Raw genomic sequence first — 16,105 nt, 5'->3', positions numbered from 1 at the left:
CTAGAGACAATGAGAAAGTAACTTCAACATTCAGCTACAGCATAATGTGTCATAGTTCAGTGACAAGTTTAAATGTCCATAAACATTGTTGTCTGTTCAGATTCAAAATGCATTGCTTCCAAATCCTAGATACTCTTAATTAAAGACTAGATACATAACATTTCATGTACTAATTTTGACAATACTTCCTTCTAGAGGGAGTAACAAGATTCCGTTTTTTACATTTTTCGCATAATCTCCAAACATGCCTCGTCACGCCAAGGCTGAAATTGTCCTTCGTGGGATAGGTTCTGCAAAAATAGGCAGAAAAATATTAATATAACCTCCATCATAAGCATATCACGACAGTTGGCAAAAGATGCATACAATTAACCCACATATTCATCGGTTTTAGAAACAAAATCTTTAAATGTGGAATTACGAAACAATGCATTAAACAAAACTGTACAATGATCTAATGAATTCCAAGAGAAGTTTAAGCTACGTCACAAAAATAATCATAATTAAAAACTACTACACAAACAATTTCTAATTAGTAAAAGAGACACGGTTAGAAGGTCTATATCCAATTGCCTCAAGGCACCTTTCTTGTCAAATCATTGCTTCAACAAGCAAAATAATCTTCATAGTTCATACACATTCAGGATCTAGTACATGATATAATGTTAACATGAATCTATTGACTTACTTCTAACCAGAAAAAAAGTCCACGCAAGAGAAACAAAACCCTAGGCTTTTCCTTGGACTCCATGGCAATTGCTTTGGCTAAATCTGCACAATTATGAAACAAATATTTGATAGAGGCCTGAAATCAGATTGAGCATAGAAAGAACAGAGCGATAACAAGAATAGAAGTTGAAAATCCAAAAGTAAAAGCTGCCAAAAAAACTTGCACCACAAAATGGAATATATAGATCGATTTTATGTTCTTTCAGCAAAATCTAACCCACTGATGATTAGAAATCAGTACTCAGTCACAGAATGAGCTTGTGCTTAAAAGGTAACCATGAACACTACCTTGACTACAGTAAAATCAAAGATTCCTCTATTGTCATATATTGGGTTCAATATACATCATTGAACCATTGTTTTGGAAATAACACTCTCAACTCAACCCCCCACATTAAAATTTTAGACAGACAATACTGTTCGTATTTTAACAAACACAAACAACCATCAAAATATGATGAAAATATACATCAATAGGAGATAGTTTCAGGTTTTATGATAAAAACAAGTTTATAACACCCTCTAGTAAATCTTAAACCATATAAATCAACTAAGTCTTGGTTGGTCCATGCAGTACATAAGGTTAGAGTGTTTTAACGCTAGCAGTGAGGACTGAACTGAACCGAGAGCATTCTATCTTGATTGCTTATTTAGGACCAAACTTTATGCTACCATTTTTATATATGAAAGTAGAAAGTATAAGAAGTCATAATACATGAAAAAATATGGACCTACCAGGGTGCACTTGAAGATACGATTTGGAGACACCTACAGTGTGATATGACTTAATCACCCCCCGCCGTGTTTCTAAATGACGTTCCTTTTCCTTTCGTTCATATGCTTGAACAAGAAGAGATTTATACTCTTCATGGTCATAAGGCCTATCAAGATATTCCAAAAGTCTTTTCCGAAATTGAGAATGATGAAAAGAAGTCGTTTGCATGTTGTCTTTGGGGTGCATTTCTTCTCCAAAATACTAAACACACATATCATAAAGATGTGTTATGAAAATAGTTTAAAATCAACTGTTTGGAATTATTTCTTAAAATAAGATAACTTTTTGAGTGATGTGTATCTTTTTGGACCATTTGTAAAATATGACCATTACATATACATTACGTGAAGCAAGTTGAAGACACTTACAGATGGATCATATGCCTTTGAAGATACGAAAGGGGTGTTTTCACAGTTTGGATAAGATTCCAAAACAATTAGATCTGAATCAGAGGAATTACTCTCATCCTCCACATTGGATGTGTTTTTGGTATCCTTATCACAATCATGCACAAAATCACCATCAACAGCCAACCCGGGATTATCCAAAACAATTAGATCTGAATCAGAGGAATTATTCTCATCCTCTATATTGGATGTATTTTTGGTATCCTTATCACAATCATGCACAAAATCACCATCAACAGCCAACCCGGGATTATCCAAAACAATTAGATCTGAATCAGAGGAATTATTCTCATCCTCTATATTGGATGTGTTTTTGGTATTCTTATCACAATCATACACAAAATCACCATCAACAACAGTTCCAGAATTAAGGAATTGTTCATAATCTTCATCAACAACACATTGCACTTCAGGAGTATCAAATTCTTGTTCAGAAATTAGTGAATTTTGCCCAACACTAAAAGTTCTTCTTAGTGACTGATCATCTTCATCAACTTCAACCCCGTTGCTAATATAATCAGAAACAAATTGATTCGAAAAACAATTGTCGCCTTCTCGTATTTCCTCACTGACATTGTTGTTGTCAAATTTGCCGTCAACATTTGAACCACCACTTTGATTACCAACACTGTCATTTTCAACATCAGGCTCATATGTATCTAAAAAGGATAAAAATTCTTCATCTGTTTCATCACTGCCAATGTTTGAACCACCACCAAGATTACTAGCACAACCAGCTTCAATATCAGAATTAAATGTAGCCCAAAAGGAACGGTAATCTTCATCCATTTCTTCATCATTATCATCCGTATATGTAGCCATAAATGTTTCCCAGTCTTCATCTCTCCTATGATCATTCTTATCTACTAAAATATCGGTACTTCTAGAAATCTTCGAAGCTTTCTTTGTAGCACTAGCAACACGACTGTCCCTCAAACTATCAACCATGATCTCCCGTCTCCTCCATCGCCTTTCTGACCTTATTCTTTTATCATCAAGATTAGGACTTTGCAAATTCTCTCTCATACGAGAATTAACCGGGTTAGACTTGACTAATGCAGGCTTCATTCTGATTTACCGAGAACAAGTTCCTCTTTTGAAAGTGGAAAGCAGAACTCACTGTAAACATGCATAAGAAAAGCAGAGAAACAATCAAATTAAAGCAGTCATTGACAGTAGCCATACACTATCCTACAAGATATTTTAGGACATGTTTAAATGATAACAGCTATGTTAACAAAAAGGCAACAATTTCTACAACATGTGGAAAAAACATTGGATGAATAATGTACCTAACATTGGGTGAATAATCAAAACAAAACCTAAATCTAGTGTATTTTCCCATTAGGGTTTCATGATCATGAGAGTAATGTGAGTAATGTGTGTGGAATGTGAGAATAGAGAAACAATAAAAGTAACGAAAGTGTAGTTACCAGCAATGCGAAGAGGAGTTGGGGAACAAGGGTTGGAATTTGGGTGAGTTGTGTTTGTTTTTGTAACAGTGAAAGAGAAATTGAGCCGATTTTTTAGTGTTTAAATCCCTGATTTTGATTTAGAAGGAAAATTTAGGTTAGATGGTCCATCCTTGTCACAATTCTAAACACATTAATTCGTTATTAATTAAAGATTCCATTGTAAAAATAATCAATTTATGAGTTAGTGTTGTATATTTGTCCGAAAGAATAAATCATATTTATTACTATGTTAATTTGCTAATATTTGTCCGAAAGAATAAATCATATTTATTACTATGTTAATTTGCTAATATTTGTCCGAAAGAATAAATCATATTTATTACTATGTTAATTTGCTAATATTTGTCCGAAAGAATAAATCATATTCGGTATTTAAGATTTTTTTATTTTATTTGCTCTCTATTAGAATTTTTTTTCTGAAGTTAAAATTCAAATCAATCCAAATAAAAATTACAAGTTAATTTTAAAAAATCAAAAATTGCAAAAAATTAAAGTTCATTGAATGTGTTTGGATGTCATTTTATGAGAACTACACCGTTCGAATTGGATTTCAAATTGATTTTTCAAAACCGATCAAAACCGAATCGAACTGTATGGATATATTTTTTTACTTATTTATTTTTTAATAATATGATATGTTACATAAATTTATTATTATATAAATTTATTATTTTATAATTATTATTTTTTTTATATTGTATATTAACTTAGTTTAATCTATTTATTTTTATTATTTCATTCATATCAATCATTCTCATTTTATAATATTAACTTTTAATATACTATATGATATATATTATATTAAATCTATGATTTATTAGTATTCTTATAATATTAATAAAAATATAATTTATAATTTGCTTATTCAAAAACGGATCCAAATTAAACCGAATTAAATTGGATCGGATCATAATAGATTTTTTTAAACATATCATCTAAAATTGAATCGAACCACGAGTAAATTTATCTTTAGATCAGATGAGTTTTTGCCTTAAAACCGAACCGTGAACACCTCTACCCACTAGCCATTAGTTTTTATTTTAGCTATAATTATCTTTATCATGTGTTAAGAGGCAATTTAATTTAGTGTTTATCTTAATAAAAAGTGATTCACGGTGGTTCATTGTTGTGTACTTACTTTCATAAACACTCTCAATAATAAAGTATCTGAGTTCCACTTTGCTTAATATATTAAAACAACTGTATGCCAACAACTCTTGTGTTGGGTTAGTTCATACAGAGTTTTACTCTGCCTTTAAATGGGGTCTCCACTAATAGACGGTGAGATTGATCCTCTTAAATTAGTCGGTTGCAAGGTCAGATTCTAAAATTTCAAAAAAAAAATTAAAACAAAGGTCTTTGACAAATATGCAATAACACCAAAAATGATTGTATAATGGAGTTTCATGCAACTTTCAATCCTATGCTTTGATGGTCATTATGATTATTGGAGTATGCTAATGCAAATTTTTCTTATATATAAGGAATATTAGAAATTGGTTGAACCTGACTATATTGAAGCAACAAATGGAGCAATCCAGACAGAAGCACAACGAAAAAAGAATGATGAGATGAGTTTGAAGTTGAAGGATCTCAACACAAAGAATTGCCTAAATCAGGTGATTGATAGAATTGTTCTAGAGAGAGATATGGGATGCCATGAAGGAAAAGTTTAAAGGAATTACAAGGGTCAAACAGTCTTATCTTCAAGCTCTCTGCAAAGAATTTGAAACTCTTGAGACGAAGACTATTGAAAGTGTAACAAAATACTTCTCTAGGTTCATGATAATGGCCAACAAAACGCAGACTTATGGTAAGGAGATGCTAGATGTTAAAATGATGAAAAAGATACTACACCATTTAACATGGAAGTTTAACTATATTATGTGTTCTATTGAAGAGTCAACAGACATTGATGCTCTTTCTATTGATGAGTTGCAAAGCTCATTAATAATATAAGAAGAAAAATTTCCAAGGAGCAATGGCGGGGAACAAGCTTTGAAAGTAATATATAAGGCAACCATATAGTGTTAACAATGACATTTACTTGTTATTTTTGTTATGAATTTCCTCAGGATGAAGAAGCTAATTATGCATAAATTGATGAAAAAAAGAGAAATGTTTTTTATGTTTTATGTGGAATCACGTGAAGTTTAAAGAGAAGATATATGGTTCATTGGTTTAGGAAGTTCTGGTAATATGTGTGCTAATCAAACCATGTTCAATGAATTTGATGAAAAATTTAAACATTATGTAAAATTGGGAAATAATACTAAGATGAATGTGATGGAAAATGAAAGTGTGAAGTTGATGTTGAATGGAATGAATCTTGTTATTGTTTAAGTAAACTATATTCTAGAATAGAAAAATAATTTCTTAAGCATATGGAAATTGCAAGAAAAAGGTTTGGAAATTTTGATCAAGAGAGGGATCACATAAAATCTACTCAACATATGGAAACTCATTATTGTTTTCACATAAAATCTACTCAACATTTATCTCATCTTTGGCATTGAAGGTATGGACATCTGAGTTACAAAGTCTTAAAAATAATATTGTATAAGAACATGGTTTGTGGACTTCCACAACACTCTGTCTCAACTGTGACATGCACTAATTGCATCAGAGGAAAGCAACATTATGGCTCTGTTATAAGGAAGAGTAATCGGAGAGAAAATCAAAAGGTGGAACTTATTCATTCAGATATATGTGGTCTTACCTGCACTGTATCTAACAATGACAAAAATGTTTATTCTGTTATTCATTAATGATTTTAGTAGAAAAGCATGGATGTATTTTATTGGTAGAGAAATCAGAGGCTTTAAATCCTTTCAAATGTTTTAAAATTATGGTCGAAAATGAAGTTGAGATTTCTATTAAGTGTCTACAAACTAAGATTGGAGGAAGATTTAATTCAAATGAGTCAAGTGGTTTTTTCAGACAGTGAGATTAAAAGGTAGTTGACCATAACTTACACTCCGCAACAGAATGATGTTATCGAAAGGAAAATATATAATGCTTATGAACATGGTTGGTTCCATCCTATTTGAAAAATACATTCCCAATGAACGAGATTATTTAGGTCCTAAACATATGCGCTACATTGGCAGTAAAAGTTGTAACACCAGAGGAGGCTTGAAGTGGAGTTAAACTCTCAGTGGATCACTTTCAAGTTTTTGAATGCATAGAACATGTTCGTGTTGTACAAGCAAGAATGACTAAAATTGATAGTATAAGTATTAGTTGTGTTTTGTTGGGAGCCATTAAAGAACCAATAGGATATATGTTCTTTGATCTGATTGCTAAGGAATGAAAACTTGTAAAAACCATAATGATGTTCCTATAAAAGGGAGGACAAACGCCAAAGTAAGGTACAAACTTTTAAAAACCTAAAATATTTTACCTCATGGCTTGATCAACTAATAACTTGGACATTTAATTGTTTTTGTAGGTACCAAACCCTTTCCGACGTATCGTCATACAAGGAAATAACCATTATTGGGATATTTTGGTCTGGACATATCAATGGAGCCTTCTGTATGAATATTTATATACAACATTCTCTTTTCATTTGAGATAAGATGGTGTTTCCTAGAAATAGGAATTATTGATTCATACAAGGAGCAAGATTACCTGAAAAACCCCTCATTGGTTGGACATTCAATGGATGAGAATACTTGTTTGTCATAGAGGAAAATGGTGGATTGTATTTCTTTGATAAGAATATCTAATTATCATCAAAGTCAGTAACCACCTTCAATGCCACATCATCGATGACTTTAGTACACCCAGATAAAGTTGTTTCATCCTCTCATAGGAAATTACACTCTTCAAAGGTTCACATACCGGGAAGAGACCCTCACTCTCTTTCTAAACATATTATTGTGGAAACCTGCAGAGCTTCGAGTGGACAATCAGGAAACCCTTAAAATACGTGAAACTTCCCATGGCATTTGGGACCAGCAACAGAATAAGGGTAATCAAGATAAATTTTTATCTTACACTATGCCTCCACCTCTTTTGGCAACTTTAAGGGAGGTTTCTTCTACCGTGCACCTAAAAGTCAAATTCCACACTACGGAGGACCAAATTATAGTGCTATGGTCCTATTTTCCATCAACCTAAGTTTGTTTCTTAGCCCTGCTTGCAAATAAAAACGAGCACCTGTAATTCACGGGATATGGGCGAAGAGCACGATGTAGCACTGGAGCTAGATTCCTAGTTAGAAGAAACATTTTCAAATGAAGTTGGGGAAGACAGTGAGATCACACCATCAAAGGCCTGAAAAAAGTGGAGAGACCTAAAACAATCAGTGATTTTACCTAAAACAATCTATATAAACATTGTTGCCTCTTTAGATTCAAAATACACTGCTTCCAAACACATCAACTTTTCATATCGTATTTTTGCTTATGCTTCATTCCAGATGAAATATAAGATTTCATTTTTACAATCTTCGCATCATCTCCAAACATGATTTGTCAAGCCAAGGCTGAAAATTTCCTTCTGTGTTCTGCAAAAATGGACAAAGAAAATCAATATAACTTCCATCACAAGCAATTAAACACAGTTGGAAAAAATCTATACAAAAAAAAAAAAACTCACATTCACTGGTATTAGAAACAAAACATTAAATGATGGATCATGTAACAATGTACCGAACAAAATGTACAAAAATAATCTAGGGAACTCCATGACAAGTTTATGCTACTGTCACAAATATATATAATACAAGATATTATGTTAACATGAATCTATTTACTTACTTGTATCCAGAAAAAAAATCCACGCAAGAGAAACAAAATACGATTTTCCTTGGACTCCATGGCAATAGCTTTGGCTACATCTGCACAATTAAGAAACAAATATTTGATAGAGGCCTGAAATCAGATTCAGCATAGAAAGAGTTGAGCGATATCGAGAATAGAAGTTGAAAATCCAAAAGTAAAAGCTACCAAGAAAACTAGCACAAACCACAAAATGGAGAATACAAGAGAAAATATAGACCTACCAGGGTGTGAATCAAGATGCGATTTGGTGACACCTCCACAGTGATATGACTCAATCACCCCCTGCCGTGTTTCTAAATGACGTTCCTTTTGCCTTCGTTCATTTGCTTTAGCAAGAAGAGATTTATACTCTTCATAGTCATAAGGCCTATCAAGATATTCCACAAGTCTTTTCCGAAATTGAGAATGATAAATACAAGTCATTTGCATGTTGTTTTTGGGGTGCATTTCTTCTCCAAAACACTAAACACACAGATCATAAATATGTGTTATGAAAAGAGTTAAAAATTAATTGTTTGCAATTATTTCTTAAAATAAAATAAGTTTTTGAATAATGTATATATGTTTATGGACAATTTGCAAGATATGACTATTACGTATTCATTGCGTGAAGTAAGTTGAAGACACTTACAGATGAATCATATGCTTTTGAAGATGCGGAAGGGGTGTTTTCACAATATGGACAAGATTCCAAAACAATTAGATCTGAATCAGAGGAATTACGTTCATCTTTCACATTGGATGTGTCATTGGCATTCATAACAGAACCATACACAAAATCACCACCAACAACCCTCCCAGAATTAAGGATTTGTTTATAATCTTCATCAACAACACTTTGCATTTTAGAGGTATCAAATTCTTGATCAGAAAGTAATGTGTTTTTCCCAACACTAAAACTTTTTCTTAATAACCGATCATCTTCATCAACATGAACCCCGTTGCTAATATAATCAGGAACAAATTGATTTGAAAAACAATTGTAGCCTTCTTCTATTTCCTTCTTGACATTGTTGTTGCCAAAGTTGACGTCAACATTTGAACCACCACTTTGATTACCAACACTGTCATTTTCAACAGCAGGATCAGCTAAAAAGGATATGTATTCCGCATCTGTTTCATCATTGCCAATATTTAAACCACCACTTTGATTTCCAGCACTGTCATTTTCAACATCAGGATCATATGTCGCTAAAAACGATATGTATTCCGCATCTGTTTCATCATTGCCAATATTTGAACCCCCACTTTGATTACCAGCACTGTCATTTTCAACATCAGGATCATATGTAGCTAAAAAGGATCTGTAATCTGAATCGGTTTCATCACTGCCAATGTTTGAACCACCACTATGATTACTAGCACAATCCATTTCAATCTCAGAATTATATGTAGCCAAAAAGGAAATATAATCTTCATCCATTTCATCATCATCATCACCGGTATATGTAGCCAAAAATGTTTTCCAATCTTCATCTATTTCATCATCTCTCATATGATCATTTTTATCTATTAAGACGTCGGTACTTCCACTAATCTTCAAATCTGTCTTTGTAGCACTAGCTAGACTTCCACAAACCTTCAAACCCGTCTTTGTAGCACTAGCTACAAGACTGTGCTTCAAACTATCAACCATGATCTCCCGTCTCCTCCATCGTCTTTCTGACCTCATTCTTTTATCATCAGGATCAGGACTTTTCAAATTCCCACTCATATGAGAATCAATCGGGTTAAACTTGACTAAAGCACGCTTCATTTTCATTTACCAAGAACAAGATCCTCTTTTGAGAGTAGAAAGCAAAACTCACTGTAAGCAGTCATTAAAAAAACAGAGAAACAAACAATGTTACGGTAAAGATTGATAACAGGTATGTTAACTGTACTCATACCCTATCCTACAAAATATGAATGTACTCGTAAAGCAGTCATGTATCCTACAAGATATTTTACAACATGTTGAAATGGTAACAGGTAAGTTAACAAAAGGGCAACAATTTCTACAACCTGTGGAAAAAAACATTGGATGAATAAATAAAACAAACCCTAATTAGATGTATTTTCCCATTAGGGTTTCGTGATCATGAGAGCAATGAGAGTAATGTGTGTGGAATGTATAAGAACAGAGAACGATAAAAGTAAAGAAAGTGAAATTACCAGCATTGCAAGGTAGGTGGAGAAGGGTTTTTGGTTTGGTTCAGTGGTGTTTGTTTCTTTAACCGTAGAAAAAGAGAAAATGAGGTCAGATGGGTCCAGTCTTGTCACAATTATAAAAACAAATTTTTATTCATTATTAATTAAATTAAAACTAAAAATATCATCATTAACATTTTAAGCTCAATTTAATTAAAATTTCCATTGCAAAAATGCACAATTTAATTAAGAGTTAGTGTTGTATTTGCCCGATAGAATACATCATTTTTTTTTTTTTTTTGATAATATAGAATACATCATTAACACTAAACAAAATAGTGTGTTTTAAAATAGTCTTTAATATAATTTTAAATTTTACCTTTTAATTCTATTATCTAATTAATATTTCTAATTTATTATTCTCTCATTTATGAAAATTACTTCTATTCGCGTTCAGTTAGAATTTCCTTCCATTAAGCCATTATCTTTTATTTTAGTTAGAATTTCCTTCCATTAGCCATTATATTTTATTTTAGTTAAGTTAGAATTTTTTTTCCCATTAGCCATTATCTTTACCATTTTAATATAAGTCACTTTGAAAAAAAATAAAAGGCTTTTTAAATTTATGTTTATGTTAATAAAGAGTGAATCACGCAGTTTATTATTATTGTGTTCTTATTTTCATAAACACTTCCAATAATTTAGTATTAGAGTCTCCATTAGGGTTGATCTATTAAAACATATGTGTTTGACAATTTTGCAATAGCACTAAAAATGATTGTGTAATGGAGCTTTTTACAACCCTTAATTCTACGTTTTGATGGTCACTAAGATCATTAGAGCACGTTAATGGAAAATTTTCTTAGATATAAGGAATATTAGAAATCGGTCAAACCTGGAGCAATACAAACAGAAGCATAAAAGAAGAATGATGAGATGAAATTGAAGGAACTCAAAATAAAGAACTACCTATTTTAGACGACTGATAGAACTGTGCTTGAGACTATTCTAAAGAAGGATACTTCTAAAGAGACAGGGGATGCCATGAAGAAAAAGTTTGAAGGAATTGCAAAGGTCAAACAACCTCATCTTCAAACTCCCCGCAGAGAATTTGAAACTCTTGAGACGAAGACTAGTGAAGGTGAAACATAATACTTCTCTAGGGTCATGACAGTGGCTAACAAAATGAGGACTTATGGAAAGGAGGTGCTAGATGTTAAAGTGGTGGAAAAGATATTACGCTCTTTAACCGAGAATTTTAACTATATCGTGAGTTATATTGATGAGTTACGAAGCTCATTCATAGTACAAGAACATAAATTCCAAAGGCACGGTGGTGAGGACCAAGCCTTAAAAGTAATATATGAAGGAATAAGAGGTCTTAGTCAAAGTGTACAGAGGAAGAGGAAGAGGTCGAACAAATTTCAATACAACAGTCATATAGTATTATCAATTCCATCAACTTGGTCATTTTTGTTATGAATGTCCTCAAAATAAAAAAAGCTAATTATGCAGAAATTAATGAAGCAAGAGAAATGTTTTTGATGTCTTATGTGGAACTATGTGAAGTTAAAAAAGAAGATATATGGTTCCTTGATTCAGGATGTTCTGACATATGTGTGTTAATCAAACTATGTTAGGTGAATTTGATGAAATTTGTTGACATTCTATAAAATGGGAAATAATACTTAGATGAATGTGATTGGAAAAGAAGGTGTGAAGTTGTTGCTAGATGGCATGAATCTTGTTGTTGTTAATGTAAACTATATTCCAGAACAGAAAAGTAAATTCTTAAGCATAAGGAAGTTACAAGAAACTAAGGACCAGGTATCCACACAATGATTCCTCGTTCCATAAATTGTAGACTTACATTTGAACAATAATAACATCACTCACATAGAATGAAGTCAAAGTGAAAGAAGCATAACCATATAAATAGCCAGCAATGCACAAATATGCAAAATAGATAAATAACATATCCAAGCATAATATCATAGGATATTTCAAATGTGAAGAATTGATATCATGAAATACAAATAATGATGAAATACAAATGATTAAAACATGAAATCACTATAAACATATGGATTGAAAACACTCATGGGTTAACAATAAATTTTTTGGAAGTGAACATTTATGGGATTGAATTATACACCAAATATATCACATATTTTTGGAACATAAACACGCAGTCAGGTTACAAAACACATAGATAAGCAACGCAAGAAATAAAAACTTACGAACAAAGAGATAGGTGAAACGGTATTACCTCACCGAATGAAAGACGAATGATGCACTTACATGAAGGAACTTTCAAATGAAATTTGAAACAAATGTCAAGAGTGTCACTATACTTTTTGACTTCAAATGCTTATACTTTTTTACAATTCATTCATTTTCTTCTAGCATCAGGCATTCATTTCTACCATTAGGAATAATTCATTTGCATACATACATAAACATTGGTTCAAAGGTCCTTAGATGCATTGGATTTTAACTGTGTAGCTCATACGCATGGTTTGTCATAAATCAGGGATTTAAGGTTGTTTCATCATCTTGGTGCAATATCAACACAAAGTAATTTAATCAAGATACTTCATTGCAAGGGTTTTAAAATGGCTTGTGATCCATAGACAACTTTGACTTGTTGCTCAAAGTCAACTGAGGTTAACTTTTGACATAGGGTTTGGGAATCCTATATTTCATTGAAAACTTGTTGATTGCTATATGTTATTGGAGGAGAGATCATGCTTGGAATCAATTTTGATTTCATTTAGGGATTTTTGAAGACTTTGGCATCAACTTTGACTTTTAGTCAAAGTCAACCATGGAAGGTTGATTTTAACCTAAATCATCTTCTTTTTTTCGACCTAATGCTTTGGATATCAAATGACACGGAGTTATCTTATTCATTCAAGTATACAAAATTCAAGAAGTTGACTTGGTTACTTAGAAAACAAGAAACAAGCAAAGGTACAAAAGTCAAAAGCTTACATAAGAGTCAACATTTTCAATAAAAGGGTCAAGATCATATTTTCAAAAGTCATACTACATCACAAGATCCAAAGATACATTACAAAATCAAAATACATGAAAAATTACACTTTGACCAACAATTGACTTTTTTTGTCAATTGTTGACTTCTGGTCAAACAGTTGACCAAGGTTGACCAGGACCCACATCTGACCCTAAACGTAAATTTCCTATTCTTCAAATTACTTCCAACTTCATTTTTCACTCATCATCATATGCCTCTTGTGGTATGCCATAATCCCCATGTTTGAACCACCAAAAGTGTGCCCAACTTGCAATATCAGTTGCCAATGTCAAGCCAACATAAACTTGCATCATCCAAAATAATACATGGCATCAATTCTCAAACAAGTTCACGCATTGCAATGCAAGCATAACACAACCCTACTATACCACACCATCAGTCAATACAGAACCACATTCCATTCCAAAACAGACATCCCCAAATTGGAACAAATCATCCTGCTTGCACACCATGATCAATTCAATACAACTCCAGACATGCATGACAGTTCAAAGTCAACACAGAAGTTCAGTTCAGATGTTGTAGCAGTTTAAAATCAACAATCAATGCATAACCTCATAAGTTCAATGCAAAATCTCATTTTTTAAACAGTACCTCACATTCAAAACAAATCAATGAAACCATAGACAATTCACTTCACAAAATTCAAGCATTCAACATAATCCAACAAGCCATATATACTGCATAAACATCACATACATAAAAATAAAACTTTCAAAACCAACCCCTAACAGTTTCTAACATTCACACAAATATATGTAGCCAAAAAGGAACTGTAATCTTCATCCATTTCATCATCATCATTATATGTAGATAAAAATGTTTTCTAATGCTTATATGCTTCATCACCTATCATATGATCAATTTTATCGATTAAAACATCAACATTCCCACGAATTGTCAAAGTTGTTTTTGTAGCACCAGTGACACAATTATGATTGAAACTATTAAACATGTCACACGTCTCCTCCATCTCCTTTCTAACCTTATTCTTTTATCATCATGATAGGAGTTTCAAATTTTATGGTTTTACAATAAACAAAAATAGTTCAAATAAGTAATTCAAAAGGAAAACAAAAGCTGCTCACACTAGCTCTGACTTGGGTTCAAGTCAGATATTCTCATGAAGCTATGTAGATTTTTTCTACAATAAATGATATTTTAATTTAAGCAATGAACTATTTTTATAAATTATCCTTAGAGCTTATGAAAATAAGTTGAAAACGACTTGTTTGTATTTAAAAAGCTTTGACAAAACCTATTTTTTGTGAAGCAATTAAAACTAAACAAATGAAATTGTATGATTTCATTCTAACACAAAAAAAACAAACAGTCATGACAATATTAACCTTTCTTCTTAAATCTCCTCTCATGCTCACTCGGTCCATTTTTTCCAAACAAATAATTTATTTTTCATCATTTCAGCCTCATCCACATTCTAGTATATGCAAATTTTGAAAGGAGTTAGATTGAAAACAAATCTTCTTCAAAGGTATATTTCTATTTATTGGTTCTTTAGCTCCTAAAATTTACCATTGTCTCTAGCATGCTATAAAAATTAAAGCTATTAGAATATAACATTGAAGTGAGATATGTTTTATTGTTGCAGTATGTATGTATTTCTGTTTTTGAATATTGAAAGTATGGATCTACAAGTATTTTTTTCTTAAGTTGTATCTTTTGTTTAGTTTTTAAATTTTATTTACGATTTCAATTTTTTTGTAGAGTAGGTAGTTTTAGTATATAGTTTTGTTTTAAGACAAATTTTTAAAAATAGTAGTAAATGAAAAAAAATGGTTGGTATAATTAAAAAATTTACTTTTGTTGATAAACATGAAAATATAAAGATAAATACAAATATTTCTCATCCCCTGTTAATACATATTAATGAATATTTTTCATAACTAAATAAAATCAAAATATATCATAGAATTTAAAAAAATAACTAGCTGATTTTTTAATGTTTGATCATTTAAAAAAAATGTATTAGTTAACAAAAAAATTTAAAGTTGTGAAATTGAAAGGAACGTTATTTATAACTGTGTAGAAGAATAAAATATGAATGTTTGTTTGAAAACAGTAAGATCACGGGAAAGATGGGTCGAGGGCGTCCGAAAAAGACGGTGCCTCCGCCACGGAAAGATTCCATTACTCCGGTGAAACTTGCTCCTGTTGAATGTTCTGGGCATTCAGCTCAAGTTGCTCCTGATGCTGAAACTACAAATCTGGTCAGTACAAGGAAGGACGATGAGAATACTCGAGTTGAGGAAACTAATTTGGGGAAATCCTCTAAGAGTGCAGAAACCCTAGAGGCCAAAGTTGATGAAGGGAGGAAGCTATGGGTAGATGTTTTGAATGATAATTGAAATCCTGCGAAGGGCAGACAGATGAAGTTTATTGCACCGAAAATTATAAACGGAGATATTGAGGTGGAAATTGAGGTTGAGGATATCATTGAAGAGCTGCAATTTTGGAAACCGTCCCTTGTTCTCTATGCATTGGGTGGAGAACTTAGCATGAATGTCGTTAAGAATTTTATGATAAAGAGCTGGAACTTTGTCCAACTTCCCGATATGTACTACCATGAAGAGGGTTACTTCATCCTTCGATTCAAGTCGTTTAAGGAACGAGATGATGTTTTGATGCAATGGCCCTATACTATTCGTAGTATGCCCCTTCTGATACGCGAATGGAGACCGGATTTTAATCTCAAGGATGATCTGTTGCGCACTCTACCCATA

At 32.2% G+C, this 16,105-nt stretch overlaps 2 protein-coding genes across 3 annotated transcripts; both read right to left on the bottom strand.

The window, feature by feature from the left end:
* Positions 1–12: 12 nt before the first annotated feature.
* LOC131596090 (uncharacterized) lies at positions 13–3,504 on the bottom strand. The gene is made up of 5 exons (XM_058868649.1): positions 3,345–3,504; positions 1,873–3,030; positions 1,465–1,705; positions 689–771; positions 13–290 (listed from the first exon to the last, which is right to left on the bottom strand). The coding sequence occupies exons 2-5, from the start codon at positions 2,977–2,979 to the stop codon at positions 219–221; spliced, it is 1,503 nt and encodes a 500-aa protein (XP_058724632.1). The 5' UTR covers positions 2,980–3,030; positions 3,345–3,504; the 3' UTR covers positions 13–218.
* A 2,710-nt stretch (positions 3,505–6,214) lies between these two features.
* Positions 6,215–10,395, bottom strand: LOC131600399 (uncharacterized). 2 transcript variants are annotated; one of them, XM_058872563.1, is made up of 5 exons: positions 10,331–10,395; positions 8,808–9,983; positions 8,398–8,638; positions 8,153–8,232; positions 6,215–7,899 (listed from the first exon to the last, which is right to left on the bottom strand). In XM_058872563.1, the coding sequence occupies exons 2-5, from the start codon at positions 9,936–9,938 to the stop codon at positions 7,834–7,836; spliced, it is 1,518 nt and encodes a 505-aa protein (XP_058728546.1). In that variant the 5' UTR covers positions 9,939–9,983; positions 10,331–10,395; the 3' UTR covers positions 6,215–7,833. The 2 variants fall into 2 exon arrangements, with proteins under 2 accessions (XP_058728546.1, XP_058728547.1); XM_058872564.1 differs by lacking the exon at positions 10,331–10,395 and having other exon boundaries at positions 8,808–10,321.
* Between the last annotated feature and the right edge of the window lie 5,710 nt (positions 10,396–16,105).

This window comes from Vicia villosa, linkage group LG4, assembly GCF_029867415.1.
Source record: "Vicia villosa cultivar HV-30 ecotype Madison, WI linkage group LG4, Vvil1.0, whole genome shotgun sequence".
NCBI lineage: Eukaryota > Viridiplantae > Streptophyta > Magnoliopsida > Fabales > Fabaceae > Vicia > Vicia villosa.
Note: the sequence above shows the minus strand (reverse complement) of the source record. Positions and strands in the feature narration are given on the sequence as shown.